This window comes from Micromesistius poutassou (assembly GCF_964030765.1).
Source record: "Micromesistius poutassou genome assembly, chromosome: 2".
NCBI classification, from domain to species: Eukaryota; Metazoa; Chordata; class Actinopteri; order Gadiformes; family Gadidae; genus Micromesistius; species Micromesistius poutassou.
The window spans coordinates 16,439,198-16,458,959 of record NC_140272.1 but is presented as its reverse complement, the minus strand read 5'-3'; the positions used below and the strand labels follow the sequence as shown (position 1 = coordinate 16,458,959).

The 19,762-nt window shown below is 45.3% G+C and overlaps 2 protein-coding genes across 2 annotated transcripts in view; both read left to right on the top strand.

Moving 5' to 3' along the window:
- The window catches only part of LOC311338393 (kazrin-like), a 43,809-nt gene extending 33,542 nt beyond the window's left edge, over positions 1 to 10,267 (top strand). The window contains 9 exon segments of the mRNA XM_084463664.1: positions 4,437 to 4,631; positions 6,592 to 6,728; positions 7,424 to 7,482; positions 7,484 to 7,592; positions 8,073 to 8,109; positions 8,112 to 8,210; positions 8,213 to 8,254; positions 9,005 to 9,138; positions 9,879 to 10,267. Of these exon segments, the coding sequence (XP_084319790.1) occupies positions 4,437 to 4,631; positions 6,592 to 6,728; positions 7,424 to 7,482; positions 7,484 to 7,592; positions 8,073 to 8,109; positions 8,112 to 8,210; positions 8,213 to 8,254; positions 9,005 to 9,138; positions 9,879 to 10,049 (983 nt within the window). The 3' untranslated portion in view covers positions 10,050 to 10,267.
- Positions 10,268 to 13,067: 2,800 nt separating this feature from the next.
- LOC311338394 (kazrin-A-like) lies at positions 13,068 to 16,979 on the top strand (the record flags this gene model as incomplete). Its single annotated transcript, XM_084463665.1, has 7 exons — positions 13,068 to 13,223; positions 13,417 to 13,535; positions 13,663 to 13,894; positions 14,832 to 14,933; positions 15,378 to 15,544; positions 16,335 to 16,437; positions 16,818 to 16,979. Exons 1-7 carry the CDS (start codon positions 13,080 to 13,082, stop codon positions 16,977 to 16,979), a joined length of 1,029 nt encoding a protein of 342 aa, XP_084319791.1. The 5' UTR covers positions 13,068 to 13,079.
- Between the last annotated feature and the right edge of the window lie 2,783 nt (positions 16,980 to 19,762).

Below are 19,762 nucleotides of genomic sequence, written 5' to 3'. Positions count from 1 at the left end.
CCTGCAATGCAGTTAGATCCTGAAGCTGCGCCACCTTAATGTGTGAGCAGTTTGGCGCACACACACACAGAGGGGTGGCCTCGAACGCGGAGCTATATTCCTGTTTAATATTCCAGGGTTTTTTATCTGTGTGCTCCTTCCGTTTCCGTGGCGTATGGATGGAGCAGAATAAGTTAATTAAAAGAATGTGGTATTGGAAGGAGATCAAGAGTGGTAATTATGGGTTGCCTTCCCGCTGTGCTGGAGAGCCCGTCTTTATGCCCGCAAATCAGAACTTAGGCCTTTGTTCACAGGCCTTTTGTTTGAAGCACCTCCGTGTCCCTTTGTACATCTATAATGTGATGAATGGCTCTGCTCTGAAAGGAAAACAAAGGGGAGGAAAGCTTATTGATATTCCTATATTCAATATTTTCGCAACACATAGAAACTGTGTGTGTTCAAATGCACGGTGACAGGAAACATACTTATTGGTGGTGTGTCGCCGTATTAGCGACGAGATGACAACTGCAATGCTACAGCTAGAATCTCTCTGCTCGCACCTTGCCAAGTTATTGCTCTTTTCCTTCTTAACACCTCCTTCTCCTCTCACACACACACACACACACACACACACACACACACACACACACACACACACACACACACACACACACACACACACACACACACAAACGCATGCAGGCACAAGCAAGCGCACTCACAAGCAAGCACACACACACACACACACACACACACAGACACGCGCACATACGCACGCACACACTCAATAAACAGAGAGTATGTGTGTGTTCTGCACCAGCAGCACTAGAGGGGGGAGATCAGAACAGTTTGGGAAAATACTGCAGTGGAGGCTGGACCTGACCATCCACTCAAATACCTCAGCACTCTATTTCCAGATTATTGTGGGAACTGGCCATCAGACAGTAAGCCGGGGATTGTGGGAATTTCCGACATATTGCAAGATTTCTTCAGCGTTCCCCACTGAAGCATTTGTCTCACTCTCCCGGCACCCGTCCCAGTTTTTATCCCCTTTTTCTCTTTTGTTTTTGCCTGTGAAGGCAAAAACAAGGCAAAAAAGTGGGATCGATGCCCTGGGTGTTCCTCACCAGGGGCGTGTGCGGTGGTCATCATCTGCAGGCTTTGTATCTGATCAGACTCTCTCTAATTACAGTTGTTGCGTAACAGAAGATGACCTGGTGGTTGCCTGCAGTGGTGGTGGAAGCTGTCCAACCAGCTCCAGCAGTCCTCGTATAGAGCGGCTCCTTAATGATGTCTGCCAGACATCTCCATCTACACAGGCACCTCAGGGCAACATTTGAATGTGTTGAACAGAATTAGATTGTTAAATAGGGCCTGTAGGAAACCAAACATGCACATCGCATCGTATGGACCTTGAAGGAGCAGAGCACAATGTGCTGGTTAACGCACTGGGACACAGCAGACAGGCCCTGAACGGCCACATCTCCCAGCATGCACCCCTCTCCTTCAGGAAGCCCCAGCAGCTCTGCTCCTTTTATTTCATGGGAAATTGGCGTGTTAGAGCCCCTTAACTTTACCATACACAGTAGAAATTGTCCTCAATAATAACAGCCATAAATATGCAATTTTACCCATCAATAAGCAGTTCAATTATAATGCCTGTGTGGGTGTGTGTGAGTGTTTGTGTTTTTGTGGTGTGGGTGTGTGAGTATTTGCATACTGTGTATATAGTCTCTGTCTCTTAGAGATCTCGGTAACGCATTGCATTATTCACCACCAGCGTCGGAAGGTGAATGTGTGTGGCTGTGGGTATAACGCATAGAAATGTAAATTGGCTTTCAGTGGCAAGTAAAGAGCTTAAGAAATGCACTCCATTAAGCTCTGTCTGTCTATCTGTGTGTGTGTGTGTGTGTGTGTGTGTGTGTGTGTGTGTGTGTGTGTGTGTGTGTGTGTGTGTGTGTGTGTGTGTCCTTTGTGTGTGCGTGCGTGCGTGCCTGTGTGTGTGTGCGTGCGTGCGTGCTGCTGACGCATCGCTGTGATGAGACCACCACAGCGATGGGGGGGAGGGGGGGGGGGGGTTAGTAAGTGGAGCCAGTGGTCGAAGGCCTGCTGAACTTGAGTCTCTATGCCGCAGAGTGGTCATTTAACAGGTCACTGCTTAGTATAGAGAGCGATGACCCTGCTGTCTGCCGGCGGAGGGCTGTAACGACTGGGTCACACTGTTGGACTGCAGGGGACCTTCATCTGCTCTAGAAGTCTCCTCTCCTTAACAACGTCTGGAAATGGCCCTGGCCTTATTCTCAGATGACGCCAGCGATTGCAGAGGGCGTAGGGGCAGTGTTCACTATCGTGAAGTGGTGGTGGTGAACCAGGCTATGGAACTCTGGTTTCCTTAGCGTTTCCTACAAATAGGCATCTCCACGCAGCACTGCCCCCTGGAAGGCTTTTTTTTTACTTTTTTAACTTAACCTGACTCTTAAGACAGTTAATCCAAAGAAGAGTAATTCATCTGGTTCTGTGTGTGTGTGTGTGTGTGTGTGTGTGTGTGTGTGTGTGTGTGTGTGTGTGTGTGTGTGTGTGTGTGTGTGTGTGTGTGATTGTGCTGGTGCGCATATGTGTGTGTGTGTGTGTGTGTGTGTGTGTGTGTGTGTGTGTGTGTCAGTGATTGTGCTGGTGTGTGTGTGTGTGTGTGTGTGTGTGTGTGTGTGTGTGTGTGTGTGTTTTTGTGTGTGTGTGTGTGTGTGTGTATGTGTGTGTGTGCGTGTGCAGGTTGGTCGGGGGTTGTGAGATTGATGGCACATTGTATTGGAGGCGTTTGCAGCGTTGATTGGCTCTGTGTAAGGGAGCTGCAGTGCGAGAGACTCATTGTAGTTTAAACTGACCAGAAGCACTTGGTCAGCAGGAAGACAGGTGCTGCCTGCAATACGATAATCACATTTTAGCACAGGAGAGCCCAAGAAAGCGAAAAATGTAAATAATGTTTTACTCAATAGGATTAATCTTTACTCTAAAATGGTTCCTGCAAGTGCGAGGACGTCTTTTGTTGGACGAGTGCATTTGTTTCTGTTGTAAACAAATGGAAGCTGAGCAAACCCTTCAGGAAGGTATGTGTGTCTTTCATTTCCTCATGTCATCAAAGGTGGCCACTGTGTTGACTGGCACAAAAAAACATCTAAAATAAACCAAATACATAAAAAGCAGGGTAGAAAAAGCGATGAATAAGCAGCGTGAGACAGCGAGGAGACTGTGAAAGAATCAAGGGAAACTCGGGGAAACAAACTTATTTTCCTGGGCAGTCTGCAATATGGAGCTGCTGACCAGTTTGAGCGCACACAGGGTGATGGAGTGTTACTGCCCCTGCTTATCACCGCCACCACAGGTCCACAGAACCTGGCCGCAGGCCTGTGGAGACCCTCCACACACACACACACACACACACACACACACACACACACACACACACACACACCTTCAGACAGATACAGACACATACTGTATATGCACGTACCCACATGCAAACTCAAATGTGCACACACACAAACGCACCCACACACATAATTCAAACACATGCTACTACTGACACATTCAATCAGACGCAGGCGCACAATTCAGATCCAAACACACACGGTCACACATACCCAGACAGGACCTCAAACGTTACATACCAACAAACCCAGCACATCAACCCATAAGCAGACCCATTCAAACACATAACATGCATGCATAAGTACAAGGACACACACATTACCGTACACTCTGTTACATTCCATTTGCAAAGTGTTGCACATGAGCCCTCAAGTTCCCTTCATCATGGATGCTAGCTCCACATCCAAACCTCACATCAGTTTCCTGCTTTGTCATTAGACGGTCTGGCAAAGCATGTTTTGTTCTGCACAGGGCTGGCTCGTACACCAGTATACCAGCAGCAATTTCTATGTGTTCTTTTCATCTTTTAAAAAGAGATGGGAATGCAGCACAAAGAAGAAAGTTGCTTCTTATGTGGTGTGTGTATCTACCACATTGAGATGTTGACTGGTGCTGTCCATCCGGGCTGTGTGCGCATTCCTCTGAAAAGAAGGCGTTTTGTTTGTTTTCTTCTGCATCTTTTCATCTTTCCCTGAACCCTTTACCTTGGTAAATGTGCTCCACGCAAACACGGTGCCAATTTGCACTCCATTTGTTCTCCTTGAGTCTCCCCTCACATCTCTTCTCCATCTCTCCAACTGTTTACCCTGCGGCCCGGCAGGAGAACACAAGACGCTCGCCTGCGCCTCCGCTGCTTCCCTCGGCCGTAGTTTTTCATTGAAAAAAAATAAAGGCGCCCGTGATCAAACCCGACGCGTCTGTCTTTCAATGACACTCACGGAAATCTCTCTCTCTCTCTCTCTCTCTCTCTCTGTCTCTCTTCCTCTCTCCCACACTCTGCCTCTCTCTCTTCCTCCATCTCTCTCCACCAGTGCTGTTGCGTGAGGAGGTGGCCCAGCTCCAGGAGGAGGTGCACTTCCTGCGGCAGATGAAGGAGATGCTGAGCCGCGACCTGGAGGAGACGCAGGAGGGCGGCTGCTCGGCCGGCCTGCTGTCGGCCACCGAGCTCCGGGTGCAGCTGGGGGACAAGGAGCAGGAGCTGGACCGTGCCAAGGAGGCCTTACAAGGTCAGCTCCCCGGAACGCTACCCACACATACACTCTCACACTCACACACATGCATGAATACGTACACATGCATACACACATACACATAGACATACACATACACATACATGCATACATGCATACATGCATACATACACATACACATACACATACACATACACACACAAACACACACACACTCACTCACGTGCATACATCATGCACGGATATTGAAAGAAACTCTGGACAATCAGATACAGCAAACAGTCTATGTTTCCCTGATGAGCTCTCCCCTGATGAGTTTTCGCATGTCAATAACTGCTGGTGCCAGTAAGGAGTGGCCGTCTCACGCTGGCCCCAGTCTTACTGTGGGGGAGAGCCGCCCGACCCCACCCCTTGTGTGCAGCCGACGCCGATGCCAACCCCCCCCCCCCCCCCCACACACCCTTCACAGCACATCTACTGCTGCTTTAATCTCCTAAATGCACAGGAAACTTTTAACTTCCAAAACTCTGCAATCCAAAGTCTTAAGTATCATCGTACTTTCATTTGAGAGAGAGAGCGAGAGAGAGCATTAGAGCATAAAATTACTGAATTTGAATCTAGCTGTGTTTGCTTTAAAGCTGTGTGACACACCTACACTTCAATTCAGGGACAATCTAGTCACAAAAACCCCTCAATCCTTCGTCCCTGAGGGTTAGCCTGTGATACTGTGGGTTGTGTTAGGCTATTGAACAGTCGATAAAGGCTATTGATTGTAGCAAGATGGGTATTGATGGAAACATACCCCTGTCCCGCCCACCCTTTCCCCACCCCTCCTCCCAGTATCTCCTGCTAGTTAGTGCTAGAGCTGGACAAGCATGTAATTACAGACAATAAATAAAATATATATATATATCTCGTAATAGAGCTGGCCACGCATTTAACTAACTACAAACAATAAAGTAGTTTTTGGCTAGAACTGTAAATCGGATTCTATAATGCAAAACACAACCAAGAAGTCAAATAATTGCAAATAATCCCTGAATAAAATAATCTTTGTATGGAAATCTGGTTCTATCAAGAATAATTCATTCTTTATATGCAATTTAATCAGATAATATATCTATTATCAGATTGTCACATTCTGGTTTGAGGGATCCTATTTACTAGTCATAGTCGTAGTCGTAGTAGTATTATGTGAGTGCGTTTGGGTGTGAGTTTGTTTGTTTACACTAAATACACACATCCAAATCGTACCATAATATTGTCCCTGTCGTCGTCGTCCGTGCAAACACACCCACACCCACATAAACAGATACACACATAAATATGCATGAGCTTCTTCACACAGCCACACAAAAAACAAGCAAACAACCATAGGATTTGACTCCTGTTTATTTCAAATTACGGATTTATTTTAGCAGCAGTCCCCTCTCCCCTTTCTCTCTCTCCCCATCAGAGTACCACAGGTGATGGACCGCCTGCTCAAGAGCTCTGCTCTGGGGAATATTGTGTAATGGTTGAAAAACAGGTTTCCACCAGTATACACCCGGATGATTCCTCTCTAACACAGGCTTCTGTTTGGGTTTCAAGAGTACATGCTTGTCTCGTCACACCTTTGTAGTCTGTTTGCATTCTTTTTCTCTTTCTTCTTCTTCTTCTTCTTCTTCTTCTTCTTCTTCTTCTTCTTCTTTCAAATTCAATAACTTAAACACCTGGTATTTGTTAGCCATCTGAACTTTATGCAGACGCAAGGTATGGGAATACTGACTGTGACTGCGTCAGCAAGTAATTGTCACCCTACCAGTTCTCTGTCAATGCCATTACGTCATTTAACTTTTACAGTGATCTTGCTGTTGAAGAACACAGTCACCTAAAATTGTTGACAGTGGGCACAGTGGCACCTGGTGGTTAACAGGCGCCACTGCAGGCTGGACTCGCAGAAGTCACACTGTGTTTCGGAACCGGTCTTGATAGTGTGGTGTGTTCTGTGTTGCAGCTATGAAAGGAGACCGTAAGCGTTTAAAGGTGGAGAAGGCTGATTTGGTGAGCCAGATGCAGCAGCTGTACACAACGCTGGAGAGCCGAGAGGAGCAGCTCAGAGACTTCATACGCAACTACGACCAGCACCGCAAGGTAACCCCCGGCGACCCCTGCTCCATATCAGCAACACAGGCAGCGGGTTAATCGGCATGGGTAATAGCTTGCATTAACCTTGAACGGTATAAGGCCTAACGTTATGACAAATTGTAAGTATGTTGACATTGTCTCTTAATATATTTACTTCATTCAGATTAACTTATGCATCCCATAGTGGTGCGAAGTTGTGAAAGTATTCAATGTTTTGACCAAAATAACACTTTTGAGCAAGCTCCACACATCCACACATACACAAACACACGCACACACCGTGGCATTGTACTATAAGTGTCAGAGAAGCTTAACCTTCAATCAACAGTTACCCAGACATCCACAGTGTCCAGACAGAAGCTCCCAACGTCAACGCAAACACCTCGCCATCAGTGTCACTGTGCTCTGACTTCGGCGGATATGCTAAAGTCACTTCACCGTCAAAATAGAATTCACCTGCGTGTAACATTCGCAAACTGGTTAGCAAAGCCTGGCAAAAAACATAGGATTCTACTCTGTTTTTTTTTTTTACAAATGACTAATTTTAGTAGCAAATGGCACAATACATCACCACGTTGAAAAAATAATAAAGGGGGCTCACTGCCCCTTTTAGGAAACGTGCATGTGCCATCCTCTGCACTCCAGCGCGGGGCGCCTAGGAGATGGGTGTTGGACTGAGTGTTGTGCTCGCTGCTCTGCAGGAGAGCGAGGATGCGGTGAAGGCACTGGCCAAGGAGAAGGACGTGCTGGAGAGGGAGAGTGGGACTGAGGCGGCAGACCAAAGAGTGCACGGAGCAGGCAACCTCCTGCGCTCGCACCATGGACATGAAGGAGAACAGGCTCAAGGAGCTGGAGGCTGAACTCACCATGGTAGGTTGGAGTCTGGGGGGTGGGGGGGGGGGGGGGGGGGAATGGTCAGTGTTCAGTTTCCTGTCTGAAACCTGGGGCCTGGAGTTTTTGTTGTTTTTGTTCGAGAGTTTTGAGATCAATACTTTTTTTTTCAATACCTATAAGCTCATGTTTTTACTTCTGTACTCAAACTGCTCACACTCAAAGAAGCCCCCTAGTGGAGAAGACCCGCCGCTTCCCTGACGCCTCTAGCTCTATAGCTTCAATAGTCGACACATGGGGTCAAATTGCTCTAATTTGCTCCTCTGTTTGCCATTTAGCCCATTGACACAGAAAAAAAACATCCCACTTTAGGTTAACTTCATCTTTAACCCAACACTCACCGGTTGCAGCGGTTAATGTCGGTTCCCCATGACACGATCTGCCGTCCACAACGCGGCTGTCCATCGTTACATATCAACCCCCGGACCCCCGAGCTAACCCGTTCTCCGTCTCTTCCAGGCGAAACAGTCGTTGGCGACCCTGACCAAGGACGTGCCAAGCGCCACTCGGTCTCCGTGCCCACCAGCGAGCCGGTGGTCAACGGCAGCCAGGAGTGGGTGATGCACGCCGACCTGCCCCTCACGGCCGCCATCCGGCAGAGCAGCAGACGCTGTACCACGGCCACCCGGCTGACAGACAGGGTAGGCTGCACCGCCCGAGGCTTGGCGGGCTAGGCGGGCGGGCGGGCGGGGGGATGGGGGGATGGGAAGGTCCCCCCCGTTGTGGCTTGATGTCCTCGAGATCTCTAATGCTTCACTAAAACATGCAGACGTTCCACGACATACTAACCTACGAGGTCTCGTCCTCTTCCTCGCAGGAGGAGGAGGAGGAAACTCTCAATCTAACAGCGCGCGTGTTGTGTTTTCTTTTTTTGGAACGTGTGTGTGTGTGTGTGTGTGTGTGTGTGTGTGTGTGTGTGTGTGTGTGTATCCTGTATGTATCCCGTGTGTGTGTATGTGTGTGTATTTCTGTGGTGTGTGTGTGTGTGTGTGTGTGTGTGTGTGTACGTACATGTGTCCTGTGTTTGTGTGTTCTGTATATGTCCCATGTGTGTGTTTGTGTGTTCTGTATATGTTCCATGTGTGTGTGTGTGTGTGTGTGTGTGTGTGTGTGTCTGTGTTGTGTTTATGTGTCTCCTGTGTGTGTGTGTGTGTGTGTGTGTGTGTGTGTGTGTGTGTCATGTATGTATCCTGTGTGGTATGTGTGTATGTTTGTGTGTGTGTGTGTGTCTGTGTGTCCTGTATATGTGTCCTGTGTGTGTGTGTGTCCTGTGTGTGTGTCCTGTGTGTGTGTGTCCTGTGTGCGTGCGCGTGTCTTCTGGTTTGCGGTGTGCCGGTCGGGTGTCTTCTTGCTGTGGTGTTTCCTGGTGTGGCGGCGGACACCGGCTACAGCGGTGCTCAGGATCAGCCCCTGTCACTCGCGGCAGCCCAGCGTCATCTCTGACGCCTCGCAGGCCGACGGCGACCGCTCGTCCACGCCCAGCGACATTAACTCGCCACGCCACCGGACGCACTCCCTCTGCAACGTAAGAGCTGCCTGTGACCTCTGACCCCCCCCCCCCCCCCCCCCCCCAGCCGCCGCCGCGAACGCCTCCCTCACTGAGGGCTTTGACTGTTCTTGGATCGGATTGGAAGTGTCCTGCTGCACCCGCGTCGATGCCGCACCCAGCCCATATCGGCTCATAGGACACTGTTCGGGACATACAAACGATGCCGTACAAAAGTGCATTCATTTGTATATTGATCAGCCTTAAATAAGGACATAAACCTTAACACGCCAAAAATGTAGATCTGAAGATGTTGCCAAAAGCACAGGCCGCCTCTGTAAAACGCCTCTGTAAAAGGCAGTTGCCGTATATCCCCTTCACAAGCCCGTGAATGAATCAGGGTTCCTAGCTTGCATTTTTCCAAGCCAAAATGTCCCTAGGTCATCGTCACTTCCTGTGTACCTTCCTTCCTCCCTTCTTCCGCTGCGCCCTCTGTGCTGTCAGTTCCGCTAGGTGTTTGCTTTTTTTGTGCACGCGCATGTGTGTGCCATTATTCATTGACCTGTTTGTGTGTGTGTGTGTGTGTGTGTGTGTGTGTGTGTGTGAACCATGACTCACGGATCATTCATCCGCTCTTGTGAAATAAATTGTGTCCGTTTGTTGTTTCCTTGCTGTGACTCCTAATCCCACACTATCTCTCCCCACCCCCCTCTCTCTCTCTCTCTCTCTGTCTCCTTGTCTCTCTGTCACTCTCTCTCTCTGTCACTGTCTCTGTACAGTCCATGGAGGACCTGGAAGACCAGAAGCGTAAGAAGAAAAAGGAGAAGATGACTCTGGGCTCGCTGTCACGTGTCTTTGCTCGAGGGAAGCAGCGCAAGTCCCTGGACCCGGGCCTGTTTGATGGTACACCCACGCCCGACTATTACATAGAGGAGGACGCAGACTGGTGAAGTTCTGTGTGTGTGTGTGTCAATGGGGAATACACGTGTGTGTGTGTGTGTGTGTGTGTGTCTGTGTGTGTGTGTGTGTGTGTGCGGGCGTGCGTGTGTGTCCGTGTATATCCTTAAGAGAAGGAGCGTTGGGTTTTGAACGTCTACATGCGACCCCAAAGGAAAACATAAGAAACAAGAAACAACCTAAGAGAGACTGCTATCCCAGAGATGTATATTGTCCAGGAAATGTATGTTTGTAAATTAGATATATATTTATAGATGTACATGTATGCATATGTATATATGTTTACATGCGTATAAATATATATATATATATACAGTATATATATATATAGTATATATATATATATAGTATATATATATAGTATATATATATATATATATATATATATATATATATACATATATATATATACACAAGGATATTAAGTGTATACATGTTTATGCTGTATTATCTTCCAAATGTTTAATGTGTTCTTTTTTCTAACTGGAGACTTGAAGGACCGCTGTGCATATGTAAATAGGCATCCTGTGCGACTAGTGTTTGTTACGCTTTGATCATGCCTTTGGTTTTTAGTTTTTTAATTTCCTTTTTTTTTTTTGGCACATATCTTCTATATATCAGACTTGCAACGAGGGACACTAGAGAGCATATTTGAGTCTGGTTTTACCTTTGCTATGATATAGCTTTTGGTACTAAATATGAAGATTAAAAGGTAAAGAAGTTTGCAATTCACAGAGGGGAAAAACCACAGACATCTGGCATCCAACTTTACCCCAGCGTTGAACCATCAAATCCTTATGACATGATAAAAGTCAAATCTGTCCTAAAACATAGTTGTAGCGGGTGGGAATAAGGGTATTATATATACAGCATAGCGTAGAGTTTTACCATGTTCTGTAGCCTTTTAGATAACACTACTTATTATTTGGGTATTTAGATGTAGTCCTCCGACCCAAGGCTTAACAAACCATAAACTTCATCACTTTTTCTAAAATACCTTTAGAAAAGTCATAAAAACAATCATGCATATCTCCCGTGACTTTTTAGGGCTGTTAAACTCACCTGAATTTCTAAAAGGTTCAAAAAAGATAAGGGGGTTATTAGTGTTCCATTAGCGACCCACGATAAACACTACTCCCACGGTGGACGCTTACTCGGTTTCGTTTCTTGGTGACGGCCACCGGCCACACACACCGATACAGGACATAGGAATGTGCATTGAAACAGATCACGCCTGCTGCCTCCATTAACAGAAAATCCATTCATTACCAGCCAATTAACCATGTGGTGCTCATCTGACCTACCAAGCTCCCTTTAACTGTGTTATGTTTCACCGCATTATAAATGCACCAATCCCCTGTCGTCTTTTGTTGTTTGTAGATCTCAGTTGGCATAGCCCCTCCCCCCACCACTACCACCCTCCTTTATTTCTCACATATGTGGTTCTAACAAATCTATGTTGAATGTTTTGTAATTTAGGAGACGATGCATAAAAAAAAGAGAAATTCTATTAAAGTATTTTATTTAAAGAACAAGAGCTTGAAAATGCCAGACGAGCCTCTGCCACCAACTGTTTGCGGTCCAGAGGTTCGAGGGATGCATTTTGTCAAACACTCAACCACGCCCTTGAAATGAAATTCTTATTTTAAAAATAAAACCAGCGACTAAATGTGTCCCTTGTTCCGTGAGCAGTGTGTTCTTGTGTCCGGTATTAGTCTCTCTCTCTCTCTCTCTCTCTCTCTCTCTCTCTCTCTCTCTCTCTCTCTCTCTCTCTTTCTGCCTCTCTCTCTGCCTCTCTCTGCCTCTCCGTTCCTCTGTGTTAACGGTGTCCCCTCCTCCTCCTCCTCCTCCTCTTCCTCCACCGTGAGTAACTCCATGTGTGATGATACTGAGTATCTGTTCTGGTGCTCTGGGGATTATTCATAACACTCAAACCGTGTGACACACGCTTTTGCCTGTTTACACACGCTCACACGCCACACATCCATTTTCTCACGGCAAAAAAAAGCGGACCCTGTTATAAGGTATGCATTACAAGATTCTACAGAATCTCACTCCGGCCAAAACCCAAAAGTTGGCAGCTCTGTACTAGCGCACACATCTACAACACACAGATACTGTAAACAGATTTTGAATTCAGAGCAATAATCTGACCACAGATTTTTTTTAACACACCATGTGTTCCCAAAATTGTAGTCGCGTCATAATGTGGTGATTGACGTAGTTCCTCTCAAAGTTGTATTCAAGGGAACGGTGTGTGTTTGGGACTTGTGTGTTTGTGATTTGGAATGAGATGTTTAATGAATAATCCCTGTTTCTAATACATTAATCAAAAGCATTTAGTCACCTCATAACCATTCACTCCTTTACAGAAACACTCAATTTGTTCCCGACAATAGCCAAAGCCAAGTGATAATCAACAAGATTTCATTGTTACGGTATTCATTTTGATATTATTGTATTATTAACGTAAACCTTTAAGTCACTTTCTTTATTATATCTTCAAATATATCGGTATGTACCAAGAGACACTTTTTTGAACCATATTATTGTTTGGCTACAAGATCTAGACGAATCTGCCATAGGCCAACTAGCATGCATTACATGTTCATGTACCAGCAAAGAAGCTGGCTAGGCAACTCGGGTGAAATGTCTCCATCTAGTGTTCATATTGACCATATATAGTAATTACGCCAAATAGAGACGGCACATCAGGTTTTTCAATTTTAAGAGCTGAAATACAGTTGTGGCTACTCTCTTAAAAGTAAACACAAAAATAAGTCGATGTGGTTGATTTATAAATAACCCTGCCCGGATTATAGTCAAATAGGCAGTGGTAGTTGAGTAATATCAGCTAGAATTTACATTATTCTGACAAAAAGTAAAATAAGTTATCTTGATCTCTATATTCCTTTGACCCCAAAACCCTCCATTATACCGCACCAAAACGTCACCTGACCAATCCAGACTCTGACAACCTGTCAAGCCTCACACACCAGAGCCTATCAGACGGAGAGGATCAGATGGACCGCCTCCGGCAGGCGGAGCTCACCCGGACCACACCCATGTCCATGTGGAGGGCTGGAGCTGTGCAAGCCTGGCTTGAGGTTGTCATGGCAATGCCCATGTACACCAGAGCATGCTCCGAAAACGTCAGGAGTGGCAAGGTACTTCCTCTGTACGCAAACACTGTTACAGCAGATAGAGGGAGAGAATGCGCTTGGTTTTCTAGTGATAATGTCAGTCTGGTAATGTTACACAGTGCGTTCGTTTTGCTGTTTGGTTTTCATAGGTGTTTCTGTGAAGAAAAGTTCAAATTCATGAAATTATCCGTATTGTTTTTAAAAAAAATTGCTATAGGTGCTGCTTGGGCTGACCGACGATGACCTACAAGTGGGCTTGGGCATCAGCAACCCTATCCACCACAGGAAGCTCAGACTGGCCATCGATGACTACAGGAAGGCCGAAGGAGGCCAAAGGTAGGGGGAGAGTCAACCGATGGAAATAAGTATGTAAAATACGTTAAAAGCAACAGCAACGCATGTCACCACACAGCGCTTCCTGCTGCCGTATAAACATACAACAGCACACTCTCTCACCCTGCAGGCTGTCCAACGCCTCAGCGCTGGACCACCACTGGGTGGCCCGGTCGTGGCTGGGCGACGTGGGTCTGCCTCAGTACGCCCAGACCTTCCAGGACCAGCTGGTGGACGGTCGGGTGCTGAGCTCTCTGAGCCGCAGGGACCTAGAGGTGCACCTGGGGGTCAGCGAGCAGTCCCACCAGCACAGCCTGCTCCTGGCCGTGCAGCTCCTGCAGCAGCTCGACTTTGACAAGGAGGTCAGCTTGTGCGTCGAGGCCAGAAGGAGCTGCAGGGAGATTTCTGTTTTGCAACGCCGGAGCAAAGAACTGATTTCAAATGCGAAGAAGTCGACAGTGATCATGCAAAAGTAGTCAACATGCATGAAATGGTTAATGAATTTGAAAGCAAAAACCTGCTCATTGTTATTCCCCTTATAAGAATTTGATAGATAGATAGATAGATAGATAGATAGTAACTTTATTGATCCCTAGGGGAAATTCAGGAAATTTACATTTGCAAGACTAAACAACAAGTAAACAAATAAAATCAGTAATAGATATGTCTCAACAGCATGTTGCACAGGATGAGACTTGCTAAATATCACTATGTAAGGGATAATGTACAGGGAATACCAGTCTTGAATCATCCTAAAGGCTAACAGTACTTACTACTTAAGGCTACTTACTAAAGAAAAAAGAAAGAAACAAAATATAAAAACTATATATTTAAATGATGTAAGAATGTTTTTCATTGCGTCAGCTAAAAGCCATAGTCTGCTATATTCTACGGTTTGAAGTAGCGTCCAATGCAACGGCCTGTTAAACACTGCAGAGGTCAGCTATACAAAAATAAAAGACTGCAGCATGCCGTCATTTCAGAATCCTAATCCGAATCGAGTATTCAACAAAGCCGTGTAATAAGTAGCGTCAACATCCCTACGAAAGGCCGCAATCCCTCCAATCTGCATGATGTTCCCTTATTCTCTGTCATTTGTCTGTCATGTCTTGTCCTGTTTGTCATGTTTGTACTTGTGTTGCTTACAGGCCCCTCCTGCAAACGGGGTGCCCCCCTCAACGAGACTAACCTGAATAAAGTAGCAGCAGCAACAGTAGTAGGAGCCTGCACTTCCACTCTGGTTGGCGCTGTGTTTCCATTGGACCACTGAACTTTTTTGTTGTTGTTGTATGCCCACAGGCACTGCAGGCGCGGCGCGCTAAGTGTGAGCCGCAGGATCACGACCTGGTAGTGTGGACGTGTCACAGGGTGATGAAGTGGATCAGAGACATTGACCTCAGGGTGCGTGGGTGGTTGGTGGGAGGCCAATAGCACATCATTTGATGTAGTTTCAGTCTGCTGAGATAGAATATGGAAGGTCAAGGCCATGGATGAAGAACAAATCGATACGAATATTAACACCAGCAGCCAAGATTAACTAAATGAATGTGCAACGGGTTGTAGATGTGGTTCTAACCCCTAACTTAAAAGTAAGTGAAAGCTTTAAATGCTGGTATTGGACATCACTGGGGCTGCATACAACATAAATCAAGTCTAGGACACAGCCTATATTGGTTCCGGTGCACTGGATGGGGGCAGATCAAACACTGCATTGTAATGCATGTGTTTGTGTTTGAATGTGTGTGCCTGTATCTATCTGTATCTATCTGTGTGTTTGTGTGTGCATTTGTGCATGTGTGTGTATGTGTGTGTGTGTGTGTGTGTGTGCGTTTCACCGTTCCCTAGGAGTATGCAGATAATCTTAAGGGAAAAGGGATACACGGTGCATTGATGGCACTGGACCCGTCGTTTGACACAGACACCATGGCCAGGGTACTGGGAGTCCCCCACAGCAAACACATGCTGCACCGGCACCTGTACCAAGAGCTGAGGCTGCTCTCTGTCCCACACAGGTACCACCTCCTCACTCTCATGCTCCGCCATTCTCCAATATTCAGCTCCATTATATTCCGACTGTGTAGTCGTTGAGCAGACACTCATCCAAAGCAACTGGGAGTCAATTTAGATGCCATGATGGAGCCGTAAATGGTCAGGGTATCGTGCTCATGGATGCCTAGCACTGCCTGGCACTGGATGCCTGCCTGGCACTTAATGAACGCACTCCTGGCACTTAATGAACGCACTTAATGCACATTGTATTCATTCATTGTACTTAATTGTGTAGCATGTACTTAATTGTCTAGCATATGCATCTTGTGTAGCATGTACGTAATTGTCTAGCATCTGCAGTAGCTAGCTATCACTGCTGTATATGGGGGAATGGGTTGGCCTGACGATTGTCAGTACTTGCACTTGGTTCTATGAACATCTTTACTGTACCGACAGCGATATATTGTTTCACTTCTTACGACAAATGTACTTATTGTAAGTCGCTTTGGATAAAAGCGTCTGCTAAATGCCCTAAATGTAAATGTGAAATGTAAATGCCTAGAGGTGGCCTGTCGTCATCGGGGATCAAATCTAGTATCATTTTTGCTGGGACTTGACTGACTAACACCATTACTACACCATAATGTCCCTTACCTAAATCAAAGTTGATGAAAAATAGATAATGATTCATATCATTGTCTGATGTTTTATAATGTGCACAAACTGTGAAATATTTTAGGAAATCAATATTAAATATAAAATAAAAAAGTAGAACAGTAAATAGTTAACCGATTCCTATCCTGCCGTTCCCAGCAGCACAGAGCAGGAGCGTGAGAGCCTAGCTGGCATCTCCCTGTCCCCTGGCTCCGCTCACCGCTACGCCGCCAACAGAATGGCAATGAGAAGATCAGTCATGGTATGGACGTTTTCCTCCCCCTGCATGGTATCAAATACTTTTGCCATGTGCTCAAGTACTCGCTGCACTGTGTGCTGAGGAAACAAAACATAGGAAATCAAATCTCCTGTGTTATATATTTGTCTCTGATAGAATTGTGTATTAAGATTCTTTATGCTTTAAAATTGAAGAGGTGGGAGAGCACCACTTCCAGTTGCACTTGTTAGATTTGAAGTGCAACTTGAAATGTGAGAGATAATTTTCTCACCCAGACCAGGGAGAGTTGGAGTGTCCTGGTAGAATGCTGCTGTGATATATCCGCTATTACTTTCTGACCGTCGGAAGTCCCACTCATCGTTCTCGCCGCTTCTCATTTGCCTAATTTCCTTAACCCGCTCCAGAGTCCTTCGAGGTTGCATCCAAAAGGCCATTCAGTGGACCGGGGTCTGGGTTTCCATGGCAGCTGTGGATCTCTGCCTAGAGAGGCCAGGGTGCAGGCCGTTCCCCGAACCAAGGAGAGCCCTGTACATTCTTACAAGACTGTTGAGATCTCCAACGTCTGAGGGAGCACCAGTCGGAAGGAAGCCCTGTTTGCACTCAAAGCGAAACGCTACGACTGCGTCTGCTCGCTTCAATCCCACTCTGCTGTTGTTATTTTCAAGGGACGCAAGTGTTTCTTTCAAGGAAGTTCTTACATTTATATATATACTTTGAAAGAGGTGGTGGTTGTCAATGCGTTTAACATGTCTGATATGTAACGTTAATATTCAGTTGGAGGAATTAGCATTTGACCAACTAAAATGAAAAGCACCAATACTGAAACTGTGTCATGATATTTCAACTTTTTCCATTAAAACTAATCGAGTAATAAAATATGTGTCAATTATCATGAGCTTTCATTACATTAGCAAACCTGTCTTGTGGACTTGAAAGCTGCTGTAGCTAAGATTTATGAGTAAAGAGAGCAGAAGAAAGCAATATTTTTTAACCCAAAAAAACAAGGGTCTCTTCTCTCCCTATGTTTTACAACTTTTTCTGCTGAGAAGTGTTGCCTTCACACACCTTTGATTGAAAGTGTCAATGTATTCCCTGAACCAATCAGGGAAGGCTGATTGGGCCCTGATTTGACCGAAATAAGAAGAATGCTCTAAAATCGAAATGGTCTCATACTGAGGCACTCAAAACAGATCAGCCATTTCACTCATTAATAGCTGACGGAAGGCCATTGCAGTTCTACAAAATTACACTCAAATAATAGTTCTTAAGTACTACCAACAGCAATACAAAAGTTAGTCTTACTATGGTTTGCTGAATTGTAGATGACTGCCCAAGCTTCTCAGTCACTCAGAATACATAATAGATCTAGTGTCACGATAAACCTGGTCATCTAAGTCATGCCGGGGTAATACATGACTTCCGTATACGCACAGTGGGATCAGCACAAGATAAACCATGGATGTATAGGATACACACATAGGACAACATTATGCACAATAATGCACTAGTGGCACTCACAAAGAATGAAACACAACCACTTCCAGCCCGGAGGGATAGCAGAGGTCATAGTTCAGAGATGGTTTGTGGCAACTGTAAGAAAGAGTATGGAGCATTCCAACTAACTGCACAAATTATTGTCTTTAGAAGTAACCCAACACTAGTTCATTCTGCCTTATTTAAGCAAGGTTTATTTTCATGTCAATAACAGACTTGTTTTTGTTCAATAAACTAAACGGAGACCAGTATTAGTATTATCAGTCTTTTTTTTTTACAGTCACAAGAGAAACTGAATCTGGAGAAATGTGAGCACTGGCTGTGGTGCCCAGGGAGCGACTGCAGACACAAGACCAATGTCTTGGTCAAGGGCACTGGCTGTATGGAGCCGGGCTAACACACCAACGTCCTCAACACATTGTTACCCAGGCACTCCCAAGGTCAGAGCTGGCAAACAGCAGTATATCTGAAGGGGCCTATTGTGGTCGCGTTGTATGTTTTCAAAGACCTCATTTTTTCCTTTAAAACTGACCTGAGCAACTATGTCGATGGTTTAGCGGCATGGTACAAAAACGTCCTCTGCTGTGTGAAGGAACTGTGGATGACTCTGTGTTTTCCCAGCGAATGTCAATTTCTCACAGTCACAGACACTTTGTCTTCGAGCCCTTCTGACTAATAAACAACCGTATTTGCAGGGAGTCAGCCCGGATCTGGGCCCCTCCCACATCTCTCTGCCTCCATTCCATTCCTTTTTTGCTCCCAGAACGTTATTTTTGTTGAAAGAAAACCTCTTAGGACATGCTCCTACACATTGTGTAATGGCAGCAATGGTGGTGTGAGTTTTTTGTTTTTTTTCTTACTGACATAACATGTTGCAATACCCAACCTTTCAACCGAGACACAATATCCCTTAATTCTGCATGAGGACTGACCGATTGCTTCTTTATTGAATAGAAAGAACCAATCTTGCACATTAGTAAGTCTGTATTAGGCCTGAGTTGATGACGGTCAATGTAAGTTTGAGGGATTCATCTGTAGGTAAGATAGTTGAAGAACTAGCACACAGAGCAAGATATTTGTGTGCAAATATGTGAGTCCCTCATCCAATGGCGCAATATGACTTGCAGAAAACAGGTTTGTCAAACCCACTCTGGGCGTACACCAACAAAGCTGTCAGTTAGCTGTCAGTTGAAAAACCAGGATGCAAATAAGTTATGGCTCCCTTGCTCTATAATGAATTTGACAATACTAGACTGCAACTGTTTGGTCATTTTGGTTAAAAGAAAATATTTATTTTTAATTTAATACTTATTAAGACATTCTATTCTATGACTAGGTATGAACATATATTTAAATTTAATATGTTTTAAATAAATGTCCAACAAGCATTTTCATTCATAATCGCAATTCGTAACTGACTGTTTTATATTTTACGCTTGACCAATCCTATATTTTACGCTTTACAGTAGGATTCATAATTCATATTCATAATTCATAATCCTTGGCCTTAAAACACTTTGAACAATATCGATTAATTTACTTCTGGGTTTCTGAATGCCTAAATCGTTGTTTTTATGCCTATGCTGCATGATACTTATGTTTGTACATGTGACGGCCGGGCACTAGGACCGAGTGGTGAATAGGCCCTCCGCTTTACAACCGCGGGGGGAGGTATCTTTGAAGAATTTGGACAAAGTTCCTGTCTATGCGTTTACTTGCGGTGTATATCTTGCGGTATATTGGAAATTGTAGTGATCCGTTTTACTTTTACTCGAAAGTAAAAGTTGAATTAAGTGGAGTCATTTGTAGTTGTGAGTTTCGTTGTATTGTCTGTGTGTGATCTTTCTGAAAACAC